Here is a 24,233-nt window from a genome sequence, read left to right as displayed (position 1 = left end):
CTCTGTGTGACTATCATAAATAAATAAAAATTTAAAAAAAAAACCTACAACTGCTCTAAAAATAAGATCTATTAATTTAAATAAAAACAGATAATGATGTTACATATTATGATACTTTTTTTTTTACACCATTACCTTTTTATTCTCTTTTATCATTCAGGTTTTTTCAGAACATTATAGTCTGCATAAAGGGAAAGAAATCACATTTTTAAAACTCAATTTGTCCAATTTTTAAACTCAATATATGAAACCATGACATATCTCTTAGAAAGAAAAAAACATTCAAAAATTATTTTGGGGGACACCTGGGTGGTTCAGCGGTTGAGCATCTGCCTTTGGCTCAGAGCATGATCCCAGAGTTCCGGGATAGAATCCCACATCAGGCTCCCTGCATGGAGCCTGCTTCTCCCTCTGCCTGTGCCTCTCTCTCTGTGTCTCTCATGAATAAATAAATAAAATCTTTTTTAAAAAATTATTTTGGTATTAAGATTAAAGATTAAGACCAACTTCCAGGTAAGCCAAGTGTTTTCATTCCAATGATTTTAAGAAATGAGATAATGATGTGTATGATTTGAAATACTCAAATCCTTGAAGATCTCTGCCCTACCATTTAAATAAAAACTAACATGTTGGCATAGTTTCGGTGGCTTTCAATTTCCTGTTTGATTTCAGAAATGTACAGATGATCTTTGGCTTGAGCTACTTCCATTATGACAATGGCTTTCAGGGCTTTCTTTCCTGCAGCTTTCATTCCCAGGCTCCTGTATAGTCCTCCCAGCTTCAACTACAGGGAAACCACGGTGAGGAGATACAGAGGATAATGTTTAATGATTTTTCTGTCCATATTGCAGGGCTCCTTCCCAGTTGTGCATGTACAAGCAGACACTTATGACCTGCAACATGTACACACTGCTGTTCTCAAATACGAAGCTCTCCTTCACCTGGCTGAGCTCACAGATCTCCAGCAGCTCACTACAGGATTTGTAGTGCTTTGCCCTCTGGAAGTCCTTGATGAACATTGTGTACATATCTGACCATGCCTTGGACAGTTTTTGCCTTTGGAGGAATGGCTGAGCTTCTGGATTTCCACCTTGGCCTTACGTTGTCTTTGATGGTACATTCCTGGCACCATCAAGTAAAGAAGGAAGAACCTCTTAACCAATCTTCCTGTCTTCTGTTGGGTACAGATCAATGTAGATGGTAAAAACCTCCTCTCCAAGGTTGATACTCTGTATACTCCTAACGTCTGCCAAGGTTCCCTTCTGGGCCACAGTGACATCGGGGCAACCTCAGGGAATATTGCTGATCCCAAATGAGAAAGATCTTCATCTTTGAAGATGAAACCATTACAGTTACCTGGTGCAAAGAGTACCAACAAGCTATCACTGTCAGGGACGTGGAGGTGCTTGGAGTGAAAGTGATGAAGAGTACCAATGTCATTCCAAATTGAGTCCTTCTTCTCATTGTCTGATTAATCCAGATGTGATTCAAACTCCTTCACAGCTAACAATTTCTCTGAAGGAGTTTTCTCTGGGTGGATTTTTTTAGCTGGCCAAAATCCTTGCAGTTAGTCCTACAGTCTCCAAGGGATTCCATTTACCCCCCAAAACAACATTCCAGCTTGTGCATAGGCCAATCTTCTTTCTGATACTCCACATTGTAGTAATATGCCTACCTGCTTACATCTTCTATATCTGGACAGTAGTTTTTCCTGGCGAAGCAGTACTTGCAGTGGTTGCCCTGTTCCTTGACCATGAGCACCTAGGCACATAGGCATATGCCTGGCAGGAGAAGAGCAAGTCCTCCACGTGGAAGGGTTGCCATCGTCTGCAGCCTTCATGCTGGCAGTGGGGTGGGACTGGTGGGGCAGGTGCTGAGGGACACCTGGCAACTCCCTGCTGGGAGTGGTGGCTCCACCACTGCAAGCTATTATTAAAGAAGTGTCACCCAGATCTGTGGGGTGGGGGATGGGGGGGCAAGCTATAATATTTTTAATGGCTATTCAGAGCAGATGTGTGAAGCTAACTGGAGCGCTATTATAACATCGTGAGTTTCAAAGAAAACAGCATAAAATGCATATATCTAAGTGGTCTAATCATCTAATAATGCACTTACTATGTTTTAAGAGATTTTAATAAGACCTTTTCATTAACTGTGGGATCCAAGATCCTATTGTTAGATGTAGAAAACTCTAGCGAACATGAGATTAGTATTGAAGATGTAGTTAGGACCCTAAATTCTTTAACAAGAGCTATCCCAATTAGACTTATGCATACACTTTTTAAATTTTGGCAAATAAATGATGGAATGAATGAATGAATGTGTATGTAGGTTGTATAACAACTCATGCCTTAGTCCTTTATATTGATTTCTGGTTTTCATCCACAGCCCAATAAATGAAGTATGTGATATTCGTTATTCCTCCTCTTGACTCCATTGAGCAAAAGATAATCATAAGCCTCAACTACAAATTCTTTAATGCACCTTGACTAAAAATTTTAATAGGAGTCAGAAGATGTATATCTCAGCATCTGAATTAGAAATTCCAATGGAAATCTATTACCATAGATGTTTTAAGAATATAAATCTCACAACAAACCATTATATGTTGTTAATTAGACAAAAGAGAGGTTTAGTAACTACACAAGTTGTCATAAAATACTAATCAATGTTATTTGCACCATCAGAATTTGAAGTTTGTATCTAGATCTATTTCTTAAAAATGGCACAAAAATGCTGTAATATTGAAATTGTTTGATTAGAAAACCAAAAATTGCTTTGTAAACTTGAGCTTAAAAATAGATTTTAGGGATTTCCATTTGTTAGAAAACTTATCATAGAAAACTGTTATTCACATAAATTGCAATCTATGTTGACATAGGGGTTAATTTGATCTTATTTTATTATGACCTCACTGAGATAGCTCAAATTAACTAAAGATTATGTAGGTTTTCTTGAAATTAGAGAAATAGCTAAATGTTGTGAAAATTAATTTTATAGATAAAAAGAAAATGTTTACAAGTTTAAAATACAACTCAAAGCATCAATTTACCTAAATTGTTGGATATACTGATCTAGATGGAACAAAGGAAAATGGCCTTACTTGGAAATGTAGAGTTGAGATTTATAAAAGGTTAGACTAGTGATAGAAATCATATCAGGGATAAGACCATTCAGGGATTATGTGGCAAGGAAGAGCAGGGTAGAGGAGCTAACAGAATGCCAAGAAATACCTCCAATTCCAATAGGAAGACGAGTCTATAAAGGAAAATCAGAAAGAATGGCCAGGTTAGTGTTGTTGAAACATTACTGAACTTCCACTATAATTTCTTCCTTTTTACTAATCCACTTCCTTTTCTCATATATTAAAATTGCAAAACAATAACAAATGAGAATCAGTGCACCAGGCATACAGATTCTCTATCTAGAAAGGTTATGTGGTATGTAGCTAATCATACCAAATAGAAAACAAGCACAATACAGTTTTTTTGTTTAATCTCTTACTAGCTGCTTAACCTTAGGTAAGTTAGTAAGCCTCTCTATGCCTATTTCCTCTTCAGTACAAGAGATACAATGACGTATACTACCTGCATCATATGGTAAATGTTCAGTGAATGATATCCATTATTATTGTTATTGTAGCATAGTTAGTAATTTTAAATGGACAAGAGAGAAAAGGTCAATCTCTTGTCCTAAATGCCAGAAACAACCACAAATTCCTATGGAAAAAAAAAAGTTTATACAAAGAAAGGCACATTATCTGGTGTCTAATTCTTTCTGGATTTCCCTTAATTCTTTTTTTATATTCCATAATTGGATATATTTCGATGGCAAAATGTGGTTCTTTGAAACTAGAGAAGTTAAAGAAAAGACTAACATTCCAAAACTCACAATACTTATTGTAAAAACAGATCCCCAAGGGTTGAAAACAGTATGTGGTATGTAGTAAGCACTAAGTAAATATTCATTGAATGCGTAAATGAAAGCTTCTGAAAACATTTTTATTTCTCTTTGGTAATTTGATCAGTGCTTTCCTTATAACCCTTCAATGTGAATGAATCATGAGCCTCAGGATTGAAACAGCATCTCATCCAACAACCAGTATAGTGACTGAACCCCTTTGCTATAGTTTAGTGATCTGGCAGTCTAATCACAATTTTAGCCCTACTAGTTACAGAAAACCATATACTTCAGGGGGAAGTTCACCATGTCTGGAGACAATTCTAACATCCAGTTAAGCCTTTTATTGAGCCTAATTCCCTGTTGTTAGCTGATCCACAGGGAAATAAAATAAATTGCTCTTTAATGCAATAAATAGTTCTCTTGCTAAATACCTAGTACGTAGAACAATTTCTGGCATATGTTAAGTCTTCTGTAAATATTCACTATTATGTTGTTAATGTACATTTCATTAATTACTGGTTGATAATAAGCTACTCATAGCCTTTTCTACATTGGCTCCCACAAACCAGATTCTTCTCCATCCTACACATTTTATGTTGAGCAGATGTGGACAAAAGGACACCACCAGTCATCTTTAACAAACTATTTCATTAGATTTTTATTTTAAGATTTGATTTATTTATTTGACCGAGAGAGAGAGAGAGAGAGAGCACAAGCAGGGAGAGCTGAAAAGAGAGAGAGAAAAGCAGGTTCCCAGCTGGGCAGGGAGCCCAACATGCGGCTCAATCCCAGGACTGCGAGATCATGACCCCAGCCAAAAGTAGACACTTAAACTACTGAGCCACTCAGGTGCCCCTATTTCATTAGATGATAGAATTTATCAATCATTCACGCTTGGATTTATTTCCTTTAGTGCATTTTTAAAAATGCTCTTGAATGTTACAGAGTAGGAAAAGGTGTCCTAAATCTGGTAAACAGAAAATAAATGTCATGTCTACTTTTATTTTGAAGCTTTTGTGTACTGTGCTTTTTAAAATGCTATGTAACCTTGTACATTGTTATGAACTAACAAGAAATATGTTGAATCCTTGAAAATTAATTTTGACCTTAGAATACCTGCAGGGCTTTTTGTCAAGCCAAATCAGGTTCAACCTAATTATATCCTAATTAGGCTAAATTCACATATTTAAGCAAGAATGATGACCACAGCTTGATTAGAAGGCAACTCTGTCAAGCTACAGGTTATATGATTAATATTAATGCATCTATCTATAAAAAAATTTTAAAGGCTTATTATTAAAGAGCAGGCATGTTTGCAATTCAAGAAAACATCCATTATGTTGGGAGAAATTTTATGAAAACTCAGTTAAACTAAAACTCCTACATTGGGTATTTTAATACTTTTAGAATATAATCATTATTGAACATTTTTCTTTAACTCTCTATTTTTATATAACCATTATTGAATATTTTTAACTCTGTTATTTGTATCTGAATTTTTTTGTTCTAAAGCCATTAAATCATCTCTAGGTTATATAAAACACGTACATAAATAACTGTGTGTTAAGAGTATTTGTACCATGTATTTATATAAATCAATGATAAAATGCTATATACTACATACATTTCTAAATGATAACCTCAAAATAATTCTGGTTTTTAAAACCAATTTGAATGCTAAAACTCATAAAAAATCATCAGTCTTGCTGAGCCTGTCTCTTCATCATCTCATTGATCAATGAAGTAGTATAGCAACCTAAAATATGAGTCATTTTTCTAACATAAAAAATAGGTAAGGGTTTAATTTCAAGCTCATGATTACACAAATCTGCAAGAAGAAATTAGGGGATGATTATTTAAATTTTTTGGTTATAAAGTAGGTAAATATTCATAGGTAAATAAATACTTGAGATGAATGAATGAATTATAAAATTTCATAGTTACATTAAAGGAACTAAAAAGTACTTAAGTTGAAAGGGAGTACATGTTTATCTAAAAGATATCTGATTGTTTAATACATGGAACACAATTTTTCCCAATAAAATTCAAAACTAGAGATACTACTGAGGGCAGAAACACAGCTTAAAAATTATTTCATGGATAACTGATTTTTCCACATTGCAATCAGTTTTATTTGTGAAAGTATATGTAATATACAGGATAAAAATAAGCTAGTCCTAAATACTGAAATGAAAATAGGGAATTCTAGTGGTGCTTAATTTTATGATCAAATGCAGCCTTGTTTTCAGTTCCCACAGAGCCTTCATACATTTCTGCAACAAAGATTTTTCTTTACTTGCTGTATGCAAGAAAATCTGATCAAAAAACAGTCTTTTATAGGGGCACCTGGGTGGCTCAGGTGGTTAAGCATCTGCCTTCAGCTCAAGTCATGATCTCAGGGTCCTGGGATCAAGCCCCGTGTCAGGCCTGCTTCTCCCTCTCCCTCTGCCCTTCCCCACTTCTCATGCTCATGCTCTTGCTTGCTTTCTCTCTCTAATAAAATCTTTTTTAAAAATAGTCTTTTATAAAGAATGAAATGTGTGCACTTTTCCCCCTTACATGTGTACTGACAATTCCATTACTATACCAATTTATAATACCAGACAGATCCACTCAGGTCTTTCCTTGTCATTCTTGTATGAAGAGACAGGAAAAAAAAAAAAAAAAAAAGAGGCAAAAGACAGACAACTGAGGCCCACTCTCCAAACAACAAGGATGCTATGAAGGAAAATAATTAGATGGAGAGACAAAAAGACATGTAAAAATGGGGAATAGAAGAACGATTTGGCTGCCCAATACCATTTATTCTTTTGACTCCAGAATGGCATCAAATACCAATCTTCACTAACATTTTTTGTGAAAATGCTATTAGTGAAAAGGTAGAGTCCCCCTGCCATCTGGTTTCTTTTCAGTGGTAACTAAAACCATATAGCTGCTCTCAGTCCATTTGAAATCATCCCAATGTGATCATGCTTAGTTGTTGCTGTTGTTGTTAAAGGTTTATTTCAGAGAGAGCATGAGTGGGAGGGGCAAAGGGAAAGGGAGAGAACCCTCAAGCCGATTCCGTGCTGAGGACAGAGCCCCACATGGGGTTTGGTCGCCCGACCCTGAGATCACCACCTGAGCTGAAACCAAGAGTTGGATGCTTAACCTCCTGCACCACCCGCATGCCCCTAATGTGATCATGTTTTTAAAATAAGTTTTGAAAAAAATCTGCCATCAGTTATCAATCATGTTTTATATTTTTTATTTTTCTCATTCAGAGACAAAAAAAAAAGTATACAAATGCTTGTCACTATTCAATATCCCTTTACTTATTCATTTGTCTTTTTCAGATTTCTTTTATCTCTTCCTCAAAACTTTACTAACTTTCCATAAAATACTAGTGTATATACCTGGAAGGGATTTTCAGCAATGGATCTTTTTCTTGCCTTGATACCTTTAGGACTTAACTGAAATGTACATGTCTCCTTCTAGAGAGGTTCTCAAAGTGAGAATCTACAAATATCTTATAATTATACAGTTGACCCTTGAAACAACATGGGGCTCTTGGGCACTGACCACCCCCCAAACAAAAATCTACATATAACTTTGGACTTCCCCAAAACTTAACTAAAAGCCTATACTGTTGACTGAAACACAATAACAGTTGATTAACAGATATTTTATATATGTGTTTTACATTGTATTCTTACAAGTAACCTAGAGCAAAGAAAATGTTAAGAAAACTATAAAATACATTTACAGTACTGTGCTGTAAAAATTTGCATATAAGTGGACCCCAACAGTTCAAACCTATTGTTCAAGAATCAACTGTAATGTGAAAAAAAAAAGTGTCTTCTGACTTAGAGTGTGAATAAAAGGGTTAGTCCCCATATCATGCAATAATAAGAGAAGGCAGCATAGAGCATTGAAAAAGGAATGCCTGATTGTATATATTGCCTCAACACATTGTGAATACCTAGAGTTGCAAATCTTGACCTTTTAACCCTCCCTTCAACCACAAACTCCTACTGTCTCAATTTTCTTACTCTCCCACTCTACTCTTCATCTTCGATGCCTCTGGTCTTTTAATGCTTCCTATTAAGAACTTAAAAACTAGCATTCATTCACAGTGTTGTACATTATTTTATTTATTCTTTTTAACGATCTGTATTATTATCCCCATTTTAGTGAGGAGATTTAGAGATTCACCCAAGATCACACTGATGGGATTTCTGATATCAGGATAAATGGAGATATTAGATTAGAAGCACGGACTCCATCCTAAAAACAAGAAGGTAAACTTTTGAAGGACCATAAATTGTGTAGGAGAAAATTGTGTTCCATATAATGAAGTGGTGAAAAGCTGGGAGAAGTCCAGATATAACCAACAAGGGGCCTAATTTAAGGATCCAGGCACATAACTGCCACTTTCCAAGGCTAGGCACAAGAGAACATTATGCCTGTGTTCAAGAAAGGCCAGGGCTTGCAGTGATTAATAGAACAATGCCCCTGGGAGCTGGTAAAGTCAGGAGGAATGGGGTACATCCAAACCCAGAAAACAAGCTCCCAAGTTCCCCATCTGGCAGGTTATAATGTCAATTCCGTATTCTCACTATCAATGGCTCTGACCAAACTTTAGCAGATGTTTCTACACTTCCCACTATTGTGCTATACAAGCAGAGACCATAGTATTTCAGGCAATCTCAGCTCCCTGAGGACAGAGGCACGATTAACAATGTCCAAGTGTTGGCATAGTACCAGCTCCGTGAAAGACTACAAACTCGGGATCCCTGGGTGGCGCAGCGGTTTGGCGCCTGCCTTTGGCCCAGGGCGCGATCCTGGAGACCCGGGATCGAATCCCACATCGGGCTCCCAGCGCATGGAGCCTGCTTCTCCCTCTGCCTGTGTCTCTGCCTCTCTCTCTCTCTCTGTGTGACAATCATAAATAAATAAAAAAAATTAAAAAAAAAAGACTACAAACTCAAAGATTACAGAAGGCTCAGAGATTATAGAGAATTCAAACTGTAACTTCCAAATAAGTAAAATTAATACACTTAAATAATAGATTATTTTATACATGAAAGAAAAATAGGAACCAATTAGAAATTCTAGAACTGAAAAATGGGTAAAACTGGGACTTAAATACTGGGTGTTCTTCCAAGCTCTATGGTCTCTCCTCTGATATCATAGTTACTACTACAAACACACAGAGATGCATATATGTGTGAATTTGCTTGTTTATTTAGCTTCCTCATTACTCTGCCTCTATACATAGTCTTGACCTCATGGTCCATCAGAGGAACCTATTAATCTCATCTCCACATCTTCTACTCTGCTTACCTTGCAAATGCATAATCTTGTGGTTCTCACCCTTGGTTGCATGTTGAGAGATATGTGGAAACTTTTCCTACATGTCTCTATTATAATATAAATCTCTTGAAGCAGATAGTCTTATCCACGTATCCCGTGTATTGCCTAAGACATGTCTTAGAGAAAGTGTACAATTAGTGTTTGCTGAGTACTCTGCAAATCACGGAGCCTTGATCTCATAGTCCAGTATTAAGAAACATAGATCACAAAAATCAGTTCACAATATATTACAAGTCTTACAAGACTCCCTCCAAGGCCTTACAGTCACCAGTTTTCACAATTTAGGTGTCCCCAGCAACTGATATGGTACCCTTTGGGCATTCTTTCAATCCAACTTCAAATTGCATTAGACTAGTTACCATGCAAAGTTGCCAGCTGCCTAAACTGTGAAAACAGTACATTTCTAAGGACTATAGTTGGTGTCAAGAGTATAAATGATGGTCTTTTAAGGAGGTTAGAGGCTGGAACATGACAAACTAAATTTTAGTACTTGAGTAGCAACAAGGGTATCAAAAACAGAAACCACTATGCCTCCCTGTGGGAAGGAATGGTCAGAGGCAAAGACATGTATGTACGCCAGAAAGGCTAACTAAGGACAGAAATAAGAAAATAGATAATTATCTATTTTGCTATTTTAGACCAAAGAAGATAAGCCTAATTCAGCATTCAATTAAAAAATTATCTCAACTCCTTAGCCCATATAGGTAGCTTTGACATCAGAATGCTAATGTCTACTACAGAGGGGAAGAAAAGCAACAATTTTAATTTCCCTTCCACACTTAAATCCTGCTTCTCAATTGAAGATACAAATCTGCATTTCTGAAGACGGTGACTGGAGGTAGATTTGTGGTCTTAAGCATGCAGGTAATGGAAATGTATGAAGTCATTCAGGATTAGTAAAAAAACAGAACAAAGAAAAGCTTAAAACGTAAATGGTATACACAGTAAGAGCCAGCAAAGGAATGAATAAGCAATATAAATCATGATGGTTACTTACAAAGTCCCTATCACATCATGCTGACTGTTTTATATGGGATTGCAATTGAACAGATGGGTTTTTTTTTTTTTCCAAATGTCATTTTCCACCTTAAGATCCACTTTTCCTCTTTTTATTTTCCTAAACCCACCACTCCCAGTCATCTTATGTATATAGTAAGGCTCAACCAATTTTTGATTCACTAAATTTAAACTTGGCAAAGAATTCCACTTCCCTCACCATCGAACCCCTCAAAAGTCCAAATCTCTCATAAAAAGTAAGTTCCTAATTTCCTGTATCAACCCCTGAAGGTAGACCTACTCTCATAGACTTCTTGGCTACTAGAAGTATGGGCCTTAAGAAACATCATAATGCAGAGGGGTTTTCTGAGAGCTGCTGTTCTGTCGAGGCTCATCAATGGGAAAACCTGGCAACACTGGTGAGAATACTGTCTGTGGCTAACTTCTTAATGGAAAAATAGAAAGCCAAACACAGCCTCTGGTGGGATATTGAGGGAATAGGAATCAGGAACTAAAGATTTATGACTTTGGGCAGATATAGTACCCAAAGAGCTTCTGTCATCATCCACTAACCTTCCCCAATTACTGATCAAATGCACTTAACTTGGCACTGATGTTTTAACATTCTCTAAGAAAGAAGAAATGCAGAGATTCATGGACCATCTATGAATGAGCAGCACATACTAGTAAGCCTGGGAGTATGATGCTGAAACACACATCATTACAAAATGAACCTCACTGCAGCCCACGTGTCCCATTTTTATTCTCTAATCAGCTCTTGTATTTCAGCGTATCCTTCCTTGTCCTCCCCATATCATCTCATTTGGGTTTTTCCCCTTTTGATCTGTATGGATCTGTGTATATACATACTTATGTGGTTTTGATAGAAGCAGTTTCCAGTATTTTTGGTGTAGCAAATACTGTGCCAACTTCTCAAATCTCTTTGAGACTGTCTCATAAACTAAAGAGAAATGTTCACATGAACTGCTTATTTTTCCCAATAGTATGTTTTAAATTAAGACAGAAAGGATCCTCACTGAGCCTGGCTAACCAGAAATCAAAAGACAGATGATCCAAGTTTCAAGTGCTATTAGGGTTGGGGATAAACAGAAATGAAACTACAGGGTGGTTAAAGAGAAAGACTAACCTCATAGAAGAGTAAGGGGAAGGGCAGTTGCTGCCACAAGTGTACAGAGAAGCAAAGTCAGACATCTGTGACAGGTCAGGGGCAGGGGGGTTGGTGGCAGGAAATAAATTTTGAAGACTGGGAAAGGTTAGCCTAGGTTGAATAATACAGGCATAGGCTCTTGGCACTAAATATCTGGGTTTAAATTTTTATATGTAGCCAAGTGATCTTCAGCAATTAAGACTATGAGCTGAATATCAGTATATCCACCATAATTTGAGGATAAATAAGTACATTGCTTAGAACATAACATGGTATTCAGTAACTGGCAGCTTTTATACTTATACTTAAGGATAAAAGGGTTCAAAAAAGAACTATAGCCTACTAGTGTTGACAGCTTTTGGAAAAAAGCAAATAGCTATAAATCTAAAAAACAAGAGCAGTCTCTTACAAGCGCCACAAAACAGTGAACCTTTTACTAGATATTAATATTTTAAACCACATAGCTTAACAGTAATGTTAATTTTACCACTAGGTGGCAATGATACAGCTGAATTTCACCGGCAAGATGAATTTTAAAAATTGAGCAAATCCAGACAGAAATTCCAAGAAGCCTTTATACATTTTCATATTAGAAAAATGAAAATTTCTTTTATATACAACTTAATTTATAGCATAATCTATAATTAGCTGATTCGATAATGTATGTTAATTTCTGATGCTTTTTTCATACAGCAATTTTCAAACAGTTCTCATCACAGAAGTCTTTTTTTTTTTTTTTAAATCTGGACATGTATCATGAAGATAACAGAAATAAGGGAAAGCTAAAAGTATCTTTGAAGTCTTAGAATTCTAAGAAAGGCACTATAAATATAAAATGCAAAATATTTCAATTTAAAAGTTAAACCTTCAAAAAAATGACCAATAGAGAACATTTTTTTAAGGGTTAAAAAAAAATGCCTGATAAATACCTATTTATCAGGCAGGATGAAATAATATGGAGACCCACATTGCTTTTAAGTTATAAATTAAATCAATATTCATAAAGTCTTTTCAAAGTCTTGAATAAAAAGTAAATTTACTAAGCAAATTGATCAAAATTCAAATTTAAATGGATTCTAGAAGAAAGAATACCTTTTTACAAGTGTCAAAAGAGTAAATGATGAAATTCCTTAGAATCTGGCACTTTCCATAATCATTTCTGCTTTCTTCATAAAACAGGTCACAACCTATGGCTTGTTAAAATTAATAAAAACTTTATTCATTTCTTTTTCTTTTCGTATCAAATAAAAGGGGAAGGTACGATAAGTTTTTTCAAACTATAGACATTTCCAAGAACACAGTAAAAAAATCTAACTTTAAATTCCCAAGATTCTTCCCCATATACAAGGTGGGAGTTCATATCACCACATGTAACATTACAAAACGTGTACTATAATTACATGAATAAATAATTACCCAATTCATAATATAAGACCCAATTAAAACAAGCCTATTTATTCCCTTTGTATAAATAACCTAAAGTTCCCCAAATTCTCAACTCGCACTTCTCTACAAATAGATCAGAATATTTTTCATGTATCAGCTTTCAAATAGTTTTCTTACTAATTTAGTAATCACTTCATATATATTTACTTCCAGAAAAACCTCCTCCCCTTGCCGCCTAAACAAATGTTAAGGGAACAGAAGTAGCATTTCTAAGTTATTTTTATAATTACAATTCATAGATCACTGTTTCCTCATTATTGGACTTCACTTTCAATTATTGCAGACCACCCTGAAATCTAAAATATAGATTATTTCTCATTCTGTCAGTGTATGCAGAACACAAAATATAACCATTTAAGATGTTAACACAAGTAAATATTACTGTGGCAGCCCTCATAAACCAAACAACAGATTTCAGTAAAGTGCTCAATCTGTTCACTGTTATCTGTAAATTTTTTTGAGGTTTTAGAGAATGCCACTGTAATAGAAGGGATAGTTGCAGATCTACCAAAGTAATACACGTGTATATGTAACTTTTTATCTATACAGAATCAGCTTCCAATTATCTGCACAAATAAAGGAAGACACACAGATGATTCAAAACATAGTCCTCCAACACTTCAGATACATTTCTGTATCTGTATTTCATAGGGCTGTGACTGAGACTTGACAACACAAAATTAAGCCACATTGCAGAGGTTAAGAGTTACAGACACAATTAGCAAAACTATAACAATGAAATGCCATTATTGACTTGAGGTTGTCATCTTCTGTTTATTTCTGATGGTGGCTCGAAGTTTACGAATCACCAGTTTATCAGGCAGGATCATATCACCTTGTTGTTCTAGATAATCCAATAAATTTTCAGTCCATTGGAGAGCAGCTGCATGATTAATATGTTTCTCTGGAATCAGTTCTATTTCCTCCTCCTCATTTTCACTAGATTCGTCTGTCTGGCCTTGTGCTCTTCTGATGATTTCGCTGTCAGTTAGCACTTCATAGCCTGGTTCAGTACTGTCCACTTCAAGCCACTTTTCAATGTTCTCAGTAGTCACATTTTCCAGTCCTTTGGTATGTTGTAAAATGGTGGACACAGTAGCCATGGAAATATCTTCTTCATCAAAGTCCAAGCCTTCTTTTTCCTCTATGGTAGGTAGAATCTTCTTCCATGCTCTGCTAATGGTAACTGGCTTTACTAAATTCCATGCCATTGCTATTTCATAAAGTGCATCTAGCAGAGTTAGCTTCTTCCAGAATGATTTCAGGTCATTACCTTCTTCCAAGTTGTTCTGAAGAAGACCTGCACGATAATTTCTCTTCATTGTCGCCACGACCCCTTGATCCGAGGGCTGGATCAATGAAGCCACGTTAGGCGGTAAATATTTAGCAAATATTTGACCATCATCTGACCTTAGGACGTTTTCATTTGGATGTGTTGGTGAATTATCCAACAAGAGCACAGCCTTTTCCTGCAGGCCTTTAGACCTTAAGTACTCCCGAACCTGTGGCACAAAGATCTTATCAAACCACTGTCGGAAAATGGAAAGATCCATCCATGCACCTTTTTGGCTAAAATAAGAGACTGGCAGGTTTGAGGTGTCCGTCGACTTGAAGGAGCGAGGTTTCTTTGCTTTCCCCACAACACAGAGTTTCAGTTTGTGTAAACCTGTTGCATTGGCACAACACATGATAGTGACTCTTTCTTCAACTGCCTTGTGCCCAGAGACACTGTATTTACCTTTGATCGCAGAAGTCCTGGAAGGCAGGCATTTCCAGAAGAGTCCAGTTTCGTCTGCATTGTAGATCTGTTCAGGCTGTAAATTCTCTCGTTCGATGAAGTCTCGGAAGTTGTTGCAAAAATCCTCCACAGCAGTCTCATCGCCATTCAATCTTTCATTTCTAATGTTAATCTCCCTAATGCTGTGCCGCTGCTTAAAACGAGTTAACCAGCCCGCAGAGGGGTTGAAATCACCATCCATTCCCAGAGCATAGAAAAAGAACTCTGCCCTTTTTGCACAAATCGGGCCCGATACAGGATTCCCTTTTGCCCTCTGCTGGTTGAACCATTCTAGCATTGCCTTGTCCAGTTCCTCGTACATGGACGGCTTCATCGATTTCCTCTTGGCCAGAAGACTCGTGGAATCAGAACTGCTTGCGTAAGTGATAATCTTTTCCTTATTTTTCCTTATATCCCGAACTGTAGTCTCACCAATTCCATAAATCACTGCCAGCTGCTTGGAGGAACCTCCGTCTTCGAGTTTCTTTATTATATCCAGCTTATCTTTAATGGTCAGGACCACCCGCTTGCGCTTCCCCGACATGCTGGGGCTCGGGCCGGGGCCCGGGGCCTGCCCCAGGGTGAAGCAGTCCACAGCCCCCCTCTTTCGCAGACGCCCGCTCACAGCCCTGCCCCTGGGCCTGGGGGCCCGGACCCCGTCGCGCCCCGCCCCGCCCCGCCCGGCCCCCGGACCTGCTGGGCCCGCCAAGAGAGGGCAGAGCAAGAGCCGAGGGGAGGAAGTTCGGGGGAACGGCCTGTAACTCAGATGGGCGGGGGAAGAGGCCCCGAGTCAGCGCGGGTGATCCGGACTGTGGACATCTGTGTTATCCCCCCGTGGCCGCGGCAGGACTGCGCCCCACGCTCACCCCAGGCCTCCTCCGCGCCCAGACCCCAGGGGATCGCCCGGCACCGGCCCTGCCACACCCCAAAGTTGCGGCGGAGCGGAAGAGCCGGGAGCTGGGCACGGGCTCCTTCCCCGCGGGACCGGCTACGTCTGACCTCTTCCACCGCGAGCCACACCTGCCCGCGCCGGGCCGCGCCCGCACAGCCGCTCCCGGCCCCGCGCAGCCCGCCGGGCCCCTCTCCCCACCTCAACTGGGACCGGACCCGCACGGCTCCCTGACTAACGCGCGGCGACCGGAAGACGCCCCTCCCGCCGCCGGCCCCGCCCCCTGCTCCTCCCAGAGGCGGGACTTCCGCTGCTCCCCGGAAGGAGGCGGAGCACCGCCCGTCCGGGTGGGTCCCAGGGGCGGAGGCGGAGGCGGAGGCGGAGGCGGAGGATCTTTGAAAGGTGAGGGCGCGGGGCGGCGCGGGCGGCGCGGGGGCAGCTCGCGGCGAGGACTCGCTCTCGCTCTGGCGGCTCACGGCGTATTTACGGAGCGGGGAAGCCGCGCCTCCCGGCGGGCGGGGAGAAAGTCGTTCCCGCGGGCGCCGTCGGGTGGGCGGGAAGACGGTCCGGGCGCCGCCTCCGCTCGCGGCCGCCGGTGCGGAGCTGCCGCGGGCGGCGGGCGGGGGGGCCCCTTCCCTCCGCGCAGGGCAGTGGGCAGGACGGTCGGGGCCCGGGTGCGGGGCCGCCGGGGCCGGGGTTTGTGTCGTGCGCGCGCGTCACCGCGACGCCCCCAGGGCCGGGCTTCCCAGCTGCGGCGCCCTCGCCGCGGAGGGAGGCGGAGCCGCGCTGCCCCCGGGCCCGCCGGAGCAGGTTTGTGGCGGGGAAAACGACCCTGCCGTGGACTCCCGAGAGCGCCCTTCGCCGCCGCCCATCCCCGCTGGCCCTAGAGAGCGGAGGCCAAGCTGGCCGATGCGCTCTAGGCGAAGTCGTGGGATACTGGTTGGTTGATTCCAAGCGGGGCGAATCGGCTTTCCTCCCTTCATGGCTTGCCATTTCCTGTTTCTGCCGTGTCGGGCGGCCGCCCCGCTTTCCAGTAATGGGAGAACTGTGATAGATATTAACGGCGATGTGAAAAGAACTCAGTCGGGACCATGCACTGTGGCCGTTGAATCCGTGTGACGCCGGCCTGTTCTAGTGTCCCTGGTAGTTCGTCAGATTGTGAGCTCCTTGGGGGCAGAGGCCGCGTCGCGAGTTTCTTCCGGGAACGCCGCAGCTCAGCCTGCGCTGGCACAGTCTGGACCTTCAGTGACCATTTCTTCGGTCAGTTAATGCCCTATGGAAGGGACCGGCAGGGAGGGGTGTTGTTTCCCAAGCAGGAATGCACCCTCCTGGTGGAATCTCAAGTGATGGTTGGGGTTGCACTGCCCTCTGGCCTTAAAAATGTAAACTGCCACCGGACAGGGCAAGTGATTCCTAGAATGAATCTTTAAGTGAATTGACCTCCAAGTCTGCACGTAAGGGATATTTCTTCTGACGAGAAATTCAGGCAGACTCATCAAAGTACTTTTGGTGGTAGAGTTGCTGTGTGCGAGAGCAGCATGGATTCTTACCGTGCGTTCCTTGGCAGACAGCGTAGCTTAGTATAGGCCTTTTATGGGACATTAACTGTGAAGCACAAAGATGGGACAGTACTGACCCTCCTCATTTATTTAATGCTTTCTGTTTGCAGTTTCTTTGTTTTCCTCTTTGCCTAAAGGTAAGGTATCGTTAAAGAAGCTTGATTAAATTCTCATTTCAAGAAATTGTATACTCATCATATAAAGAAATTACATCCATTGCATGGATTCTTTTTTTGAGTGAATTCAAACGATCAAGAGATGTCTTATTCATCAACCTGCCTTCACCTCCTCATTTTCTCCTCAGATTCAGTTCACTTTTTCCCTCTGTCATCATTCTTCCCTCCCCAGCTAACATAGTAAAAGTATTCACAATTTTAAAAGAGGAGCCAATCATATTTAAATTACCTTCTTTTTTCAATGACATATTTTTTGGCATTATTGATAAAATAGCAGTTTTGAAATATGAAGAGAGACCGTGGAAATTTGGCAGTTGGACAAATGAAAGTTGATTTATTTTATTTGAATGAAATTTGTTTCTTCAAATATTCAATATTGCAGTTTTCCCAAATAAAATTTTTTTTCTCATCAGAGACTGACTTTTTTTTGAAATTTTTACTTTTGGACTCAATGGGGAATCCTTAAGTTTTGTGATCAGTGTGTCATCAATAAGATGGTAGAGGGAAGTTTCAAACTTTCATCTCTTTTGCACATTCTTTTCTTGCCAATTGGATGGCCGATTTCCAGAAGTTTCTGGCCTAACTCATGTGCACTAAAATTCTGTTACATAACTTTTTCAAAAGCATGTTTGTAAACTCTAAACTATTTTGATGATTATTTTATGAAACTAAAGTTTAGCATGAATGAGAGATAGAATAATGACTTTTTAAAGGCATGATTTTTACTACCTTATACAAATATAATATTGGCAGCAGTCATTGTATAGAACTGGACGGGGAATCAGGAGACCTGGTTTCTTATCCCTGCTTTGTCACTAACAAGCTGTGTGATCTTCGGTAAGTCATTTAAACTTTATATCCTTGGCTTTGATATTTATAAATGAAGGTAGACAGTCCTCTTCCTTCTAGGATCATTGTCAATATTTAAAAACATATGAAAATGCACTAAAAAATTCCTATACATATAGGATTTTTTAATAGCTCAACCATGTGCAGTGATAGGTATTTTTATAATGTCACATTCTTACTCATTTCTACCATTGTCATAGGAGGTCACCTGTTGATATGATAAATAACTGTCTTTTGACATGGTACAGCTTTGTGAGATAGTCATCTGGTGTACATGAAACTGCTGTTGAGTACTAATACAATCATCTTTCATTTAATGTTCCTGCTGTTCACACTTGCTTTAGTGTATCTGCTGAGACTGTATTTGTCATTTGTTTTCATAAATATTTTTTCATTTTTTTCCTCCCAATTCAGACTTATTAGAAAGACATTGTAGTTGTAATGCACATGCAGTTTGTTCAAATTTAACTATCTATGCTTAAAAATTACTTATTTGCACTATATGGCTTCACGATATCAGTTGCATAGTTTATCTGGTGCTTAATTTTAAAAACAACAACAGTAATCTGTTTAAAACCTGGAGAAGAACTGGGTGGACCTACTGTGAAGCAGTATAACATACAAAAAACGTACCTTAAAGAGATTTTTTTAAAGGTAGTTTTGACCACAGTTCTCATCTTTGTTGATTAATACAAGCCTTCTGTAGTATGCAACCCAAGTGTAATTTCAAGTAACAGAATATTTTGTCTGTTGACTAGGATTTGTTAGATTGCTGTTACAATGCTCCGTTATCTCGCAGCAGTTGCTGTTGTAAGGTCACACTTCAGCCTACGGAGATAATTTCTGGTATATAATCTGAGCAACCATTATTCTGATTTTACATGAATTGTTACCGTTCTAGAAACTGTCACATTGCCTTTTAACATAACAGAATTTGTACAATAAAATGAGCAGTATTTCCTCCACTCCTACCCACCCAAAAGAGGAATCATCTTGGAAAGCTATAAACTTGATTGAGTGATACTGCCATTGCTCAGAAAATTTTGGCATTCTATTTTTGGATTATTTTCAAAGTTACAGCACATTTAAAAAATACCTGTAATGGCAATTAATATTCATTTTTCGAAATTAGATTTCATTTCTGGAAGATGCTAACAGTCCCTAAACTAAAACAAGTCAATAAAATGGGTATTTAAACCAGTCTTTGGGATTAAAAAAAAATGGAGTATGGTTATTTTCATATTTTTAATGTATTTTTTGATACTATGTTTTATAGAAAATCTCCAATAATATCCTGTGCCGTGGTGCAAATATTGGAATAATTAGACTCAGAAGGTGATTTCTTTGGAGATAACTCTCAATAGAACATATAAGTCCTTATACATATATTATGAGGTTAGTCTCATTACAGCGTGATCATATGTCTATTTTCCTTAGCAACTACGGAATTAACTATGTGTTACTCTTCTAGTTATCTTACTTCTCTCTAATTGTTCCTTTATTATATACTTGTGGTAAATTTAATGGAGGTCAGTCTTTGCTGAATTAGAAACATACAGTATTTGTTTTCCTTCCCAATATTATTATATTATATTATACTTTGCTTCACCATGAAACTTTAGTTTTTCACCCAGTTTTGGATTATTAGTAAGTTTTCTGTTGGATTGTATCTTTACCTTTGAGTGGTTTAAAGCCATTACCATTTTACTAAAGTATAGTATAAAATATATCACCTTAGTGAATAAGTGGTCTCTTAATTTTGCGCTGCTGTCTTTTGTCAGCTACTACTTTATAACTTTCTTCATATAAATTGATCCTTTATGTTATAATTCATATCATTTCTCTGTTCAGAATCCTTTGCCTAAGGATGAATGATTCTGTAATCCCACCCTATTTTTCTATAGTTGTCTCTTTTTTTCCCCAGCATAAAGCCTTTCTTCACACCCTTTTGGTCACACTTAAATTACTTAATGTACCATGTTCTCTCTCAGTGCTGAAGTTTTGACCTTAGCATTTTTACATGCCTGAAATCCTATTCTCTGTCATTCTTTTTGTTGAAAGATAGCCATTCCTTTTAGTAGTCTCTCAGATCATACCTGTTCCATAAAATCTTAAGTGAAGGACTTGCTATATTGTTCTTCTGCATCTTTATAATTTTATTGCAGTTACTTTTATCTCTTGTTTTCTATCAAATAAATACCTTGCATTTTTCTTAATATATGTGGGTATGTTCTACCCATGGATAATCTTCTGGAGAACAGGACCATTATTTTTCTATGTATCCATTTAAGCACAAAATATAGAATAATTCAGAATAGATTTTCATATGATTATTTTATAGATGTTCAATAAATTGTTGAATAACTATTCTGCCATCGTCACTTAGATATTTTATATGATTTTTACCTTTGTGAACCATTTTATAACACCAAATAAATATAGTTTGTACCATAAATGCATTCATTGTTGTAATCTGGTTATCATTATTATATTCCTAATAACTTTTTTTGTAGAAGCTTAAGTGAAAATGGTACATGTTAGAAGACACGAAACAAGGAAAAATTCTAAAACTCAAGAGCGTGAGCAGAAATCTCGAGTGGATTGGAGGCGGACTAAAAGAAGTAGTATCTCACAGTTACTTGATAGCGACGAAGAGTTTGACAGTGAGGAAGAGCTTGACAGAGATGAAGAGTTTGATAGCAACGAAGAGCTTGACAGTGATGAAGAGCTTGACAGTAACAAGGGGTTTGATAGTAATAAAAAGCTGGAAAATGAGAGAGAACTTACATTAATTAAAGTTGAAAGCAAAGGTAGTAACTGTGAGCATCTCATGAACACTGGCAACAGTTCCACATATGAAGAAGAAGAAAACAAAAACAAACATAGAAGTATTGACTTACCGGATCATGAAAAGCTTTTAAGTCAAGAGGATGATGATCTCAGTAAACATACAGGACAAATAATAGAAGATGACATAGAAGAAGAACACATCAAGCGAGGGAAGAGAAAAAGGATCTCCTCAGTTATGTATGACAGTGATGAGAGTGACGACAGTGATATCCTCGTTAGAAAAGTAGGTGTTAAACGTCCACGTAGAGTGGTTGAAGATGAATGTTCTTCAGTGGAGATGGAGCAAAAAAATCCTGAAAAAACTTCAGCTGCAAGAAAGCGAGAACAATTCCAGAAACTGAAAGAACTCTCAAAACAAAGATCTCGTCAGAGACGCAATAGTAGTAGAGAGTTTGAGGTGTGTTATATTTTATTGGTTTTGTTACTGTTTTTACATTTCCTTAAAGTGTTTAATTTTTATAAACAAAGTGCTGAGTCCATTCTGTTTCTCAATTCTTGAATTTATTTTTTAGTCAGGTATCCTTAAACATGTTTGATCGCACTGTTGTATCTAATATACTGTTTTATCATGAGCCTCAGTTTATCACTGTTTTAAAATTGAAAGACTGTTTGATATGGTCTTTCCTCTTTTTACCTTCTACTTATAATCTTAATGTCCAGTTTAAACACTTTATAGCATTTACCAAGGTATATTCTTCCTAATTCCAGAAGTTCAACATTTAACGCGACAAGACTTATTTTTTTTTAAACATTACAATATGAAATTAATTTCCATGGATCATTGTTTTGGTCTCAGATTTAGTCTTTTAATTTCATATTCCATACTGACAATTTAAAGGTAAAAATTTACTGAAGGATATATTTTAACTTAATTAGGACTCTGAAAAGGAATCCTGCCCAAGGAATGATGAAAATGATGATGATGAGGAGGATGATTATGAATATGATGAAGATGGAGATGATTATATTATTGATGACTTTGTAGTTCAAGATGAGGAAGGTGATGAAGAGAATAAAAGCCAGCAAGGAGAAAAATTGACTACATCACAACTGAAATTAGTAAAACAGAATTCTCTTTGTAAGTTAATATCAAGAAAATGTTTTATCACTTGCTCTAATTATATTGAGTATCAAATCAGCCTTTTATTATCATGTTCTAAGTCATTGATTAGGAATTATGGTTTTATTTTTAGATAACTTTGTCACTCTGAAAATAGTTTATTCTAGTAGTTTCAGGAACCCTTTATACTCAAAAATTATTGAAGACCCCAGAGAGCTTTTTGTTTCTGTGGGTTATACCTATCAACGTTTACCATTGTAGAAATACAAAACAAAGAAATTTAAAATATATTTATTAATTGACTTAAACCAACGTTAATAAGCTTGTTACACGTTAACATAAATAAAATTTTTATTAAAAGTAACTATTTAAAATAAGAATGTCATTGTTTTACATTTTAATAATTGTATTTAATATATAGCTTAATAGAAGGTAGCTAGGTTCTTATACCTGCTTTTGCATTCAGTGTATTTTTGATGTTTTGGTTGAAGTAGATGAGAACAATTTTGTTCACATAGGTAGCTGGAAAAGGGAGAAAGATTTTAAAAGTATTTTCAAAATAATGTGGATATTCTTATTTGTCACTACACCCCAATTCAATAAGTGATTTTTTTCTTAAAGTTAGTTGTAATATGGAATCTGAAACCATATAAATGATTTTTTAGTACTTACTTACATTGCATTCCATTAATCTGTCTTGTAGTTTGAATGGATCTTTTACCCATACATGACTTTATAGCATCATGCGTTAGTCATTTGGAAAATACTGGTTCACTGGATTATGTAGATCTTCCAAATGTTGGCGTATTTCTTTATATAATACTTTTTAAATAACATTTGTTAATATTACCACCAATCTAATCAGAATTTTTTTAGGTATAGGGAAGCTATCAAGCTCACAGTAGTAGCAGATACAAATTTTCTAAAATTCTAATTTCTACTTAAAAATCTGTTTTTTAAAGTCTGGTTTTTAAATCTATAGCAATGAGTTCTTGAAATCATAGTTCCCTTTGTTCTTTTTTTTTTTAATATTTGACAAATGCTTCAATATCCATTGTTTATCAATCGTTTGTTCTATCTATCCCTATCTATCTATCTATCTGTCTATCTATCTATCTATCTATCTAGTGTATACCCAGTGTGGGTCTTGAACTCTCAACCCCGAGATCATGAGTCACATGCTTGCAGTGCCTGGGTGGCACAGTCAGTTAAGCATCCAAGTTTTGGTTTTGTCTCAGGTCATGATCTCAGGGTTATGAGATCAAGCCTTACATTGGGCTCTGCTCTCAGCACGGAGTCTGCTTCAGTTTCTCTCTCTCTCTCGTGCTCCTGCTCTCTCTTTTTTTCCTCTCTCAAATAATTTTTTTAAGAGTTTCATGCTCTACTGACTAAACCTGTCAAGTGCCCCTGTCAGTTGTTTTTTCAAGTAAACATGGTATTTCATGATCAATGAGGTTTTTTTCAGCTCCTAGCTGCATTTTTCCTCAAAGTATGATTGATCATACTGTGATGCAACATAGGTACTTAATGCATACTTCCCATTTCATCCCACTGAATACTAAAAAGATGTATGTTCAAGATAATAATAAGATTAATAAAATTAATAGTTTTTACTACTTATCAAGGACACTGTTTAGTGAAAGTAGCTTTTTACTGAGTGTATAGCATTGATGACTACAGTAATTACTGTTGGTCTTGGTGCTACTGCCGTGATTCATATTAGGGAGCCAGCTGCCCTACCCATAGTTATTTTTTGTATTATCAATGTCAACATGGTAAAAACAGCATGATTATCTTAATTTTATTACTTTGATCTCATAGATCCCCTTGAATGGACTTGGGGACTTTGGGTGTGTACAGACCACACTTTGAGAACCATTGGTTTTATCAGGCCTATTGAAGTGTCAGTGAAACTTATCAGACATTGGAAGTTAGAATCTTTATGTTTTCTTACAGTTAATAAAAACAAACATAAATAACCCTAACACTTTAGGGTATCTTAAAATATGTATTATTTTTCTAATCTCTATAGTTGTACATAAATTCAAAGATTGTTTTTATGATGTTCTACAACTCTGGTAGAAACAGGCTGTTGAGTGAATACATTTTTTTATTTTTTTTCTTCAAGAATGGATTCTTTCCAGTTTTTTTAAATGGTCGTGTTTACTAAAATTATGCATAACATGGTTCAATATCAATCTCATG

The 24,233-nt window shown here is 37.7% G+C and overlaps 2 protein-coding genes and 1 pseudogene across 13 annotated transcripts in view; 1 reads left to right on the top strand and 2 right to left on the bottom strand.

The window, feature by feature from the left end:
- Positions 1–610: 610 nt before the first annotated feature.
- On the bottom strand, positions 611–7,954 carry LOC121476213 (annotated as a pseudogene).
- Positions 7,955–11,979: 4,025 nt separating this feature from the next.
- On the bottom strand, positions 11,980–15,189 carry JRKL (JRK like). Its single transcript, XM_041730682.1, has one exon. It carries the CDS (start codon positions 15,187–15,189, stop codon positions 13,615–13,617), a length of 1,575 nt encoding a protein of 524 aa, XP_041586616.1. The 3' UTR covers positions 11,980–13,614.
- Positions 15,190–15,872: 683 nt separating this feature from the next.
- CCDC82 (coiled-coil domain containing 82) overlaps positions 15,873–24,233 on the top strand; it is a 33,466-nt gene continuing 25,105 nt past the window's right edge. For 2 of the 12 annotated variants that reach the window (XM_041730170.1, XM_041730181.1), the window contains exons 1-4: positions 15,945–18,106; positions 19,395–19,513; positions 20,632–21,365; positions 21,845–22,046. In XM_041730170.1, coding sequence (XP_041586104.1) covers positions 20,646–21,365; positions 21,845–22,046 — 922 coding nt within the window. In that variant the 5' untranslated portion in view covers positions 15,945–18,106; positions 19,395–19,513; positions 20,632–20,645. The other 10 variants (XM_041730174.1, XM_041730175.1, XM_041730176.1 and 7 more) reach the window with 10 other exon arrangements.

The sequence above is a fragment of the Vulpes lagopus genome, chromosome 15, assembly GCF_018345385.1.
Source record: "Vulpes lagopus strain Blue_001 chromosome 15, ASM1834538v1, whole genome shotgun sequence".
NCBI classification, from domain to species: Eukaryota; Metazoa; Chordata; class Mammalia; order Carnivora; family Canidae; genus Vulpes; species Vulpes lagopus.
This window is presented reverse-complemented; position numbering and strand designations above follow the sequence as displayed.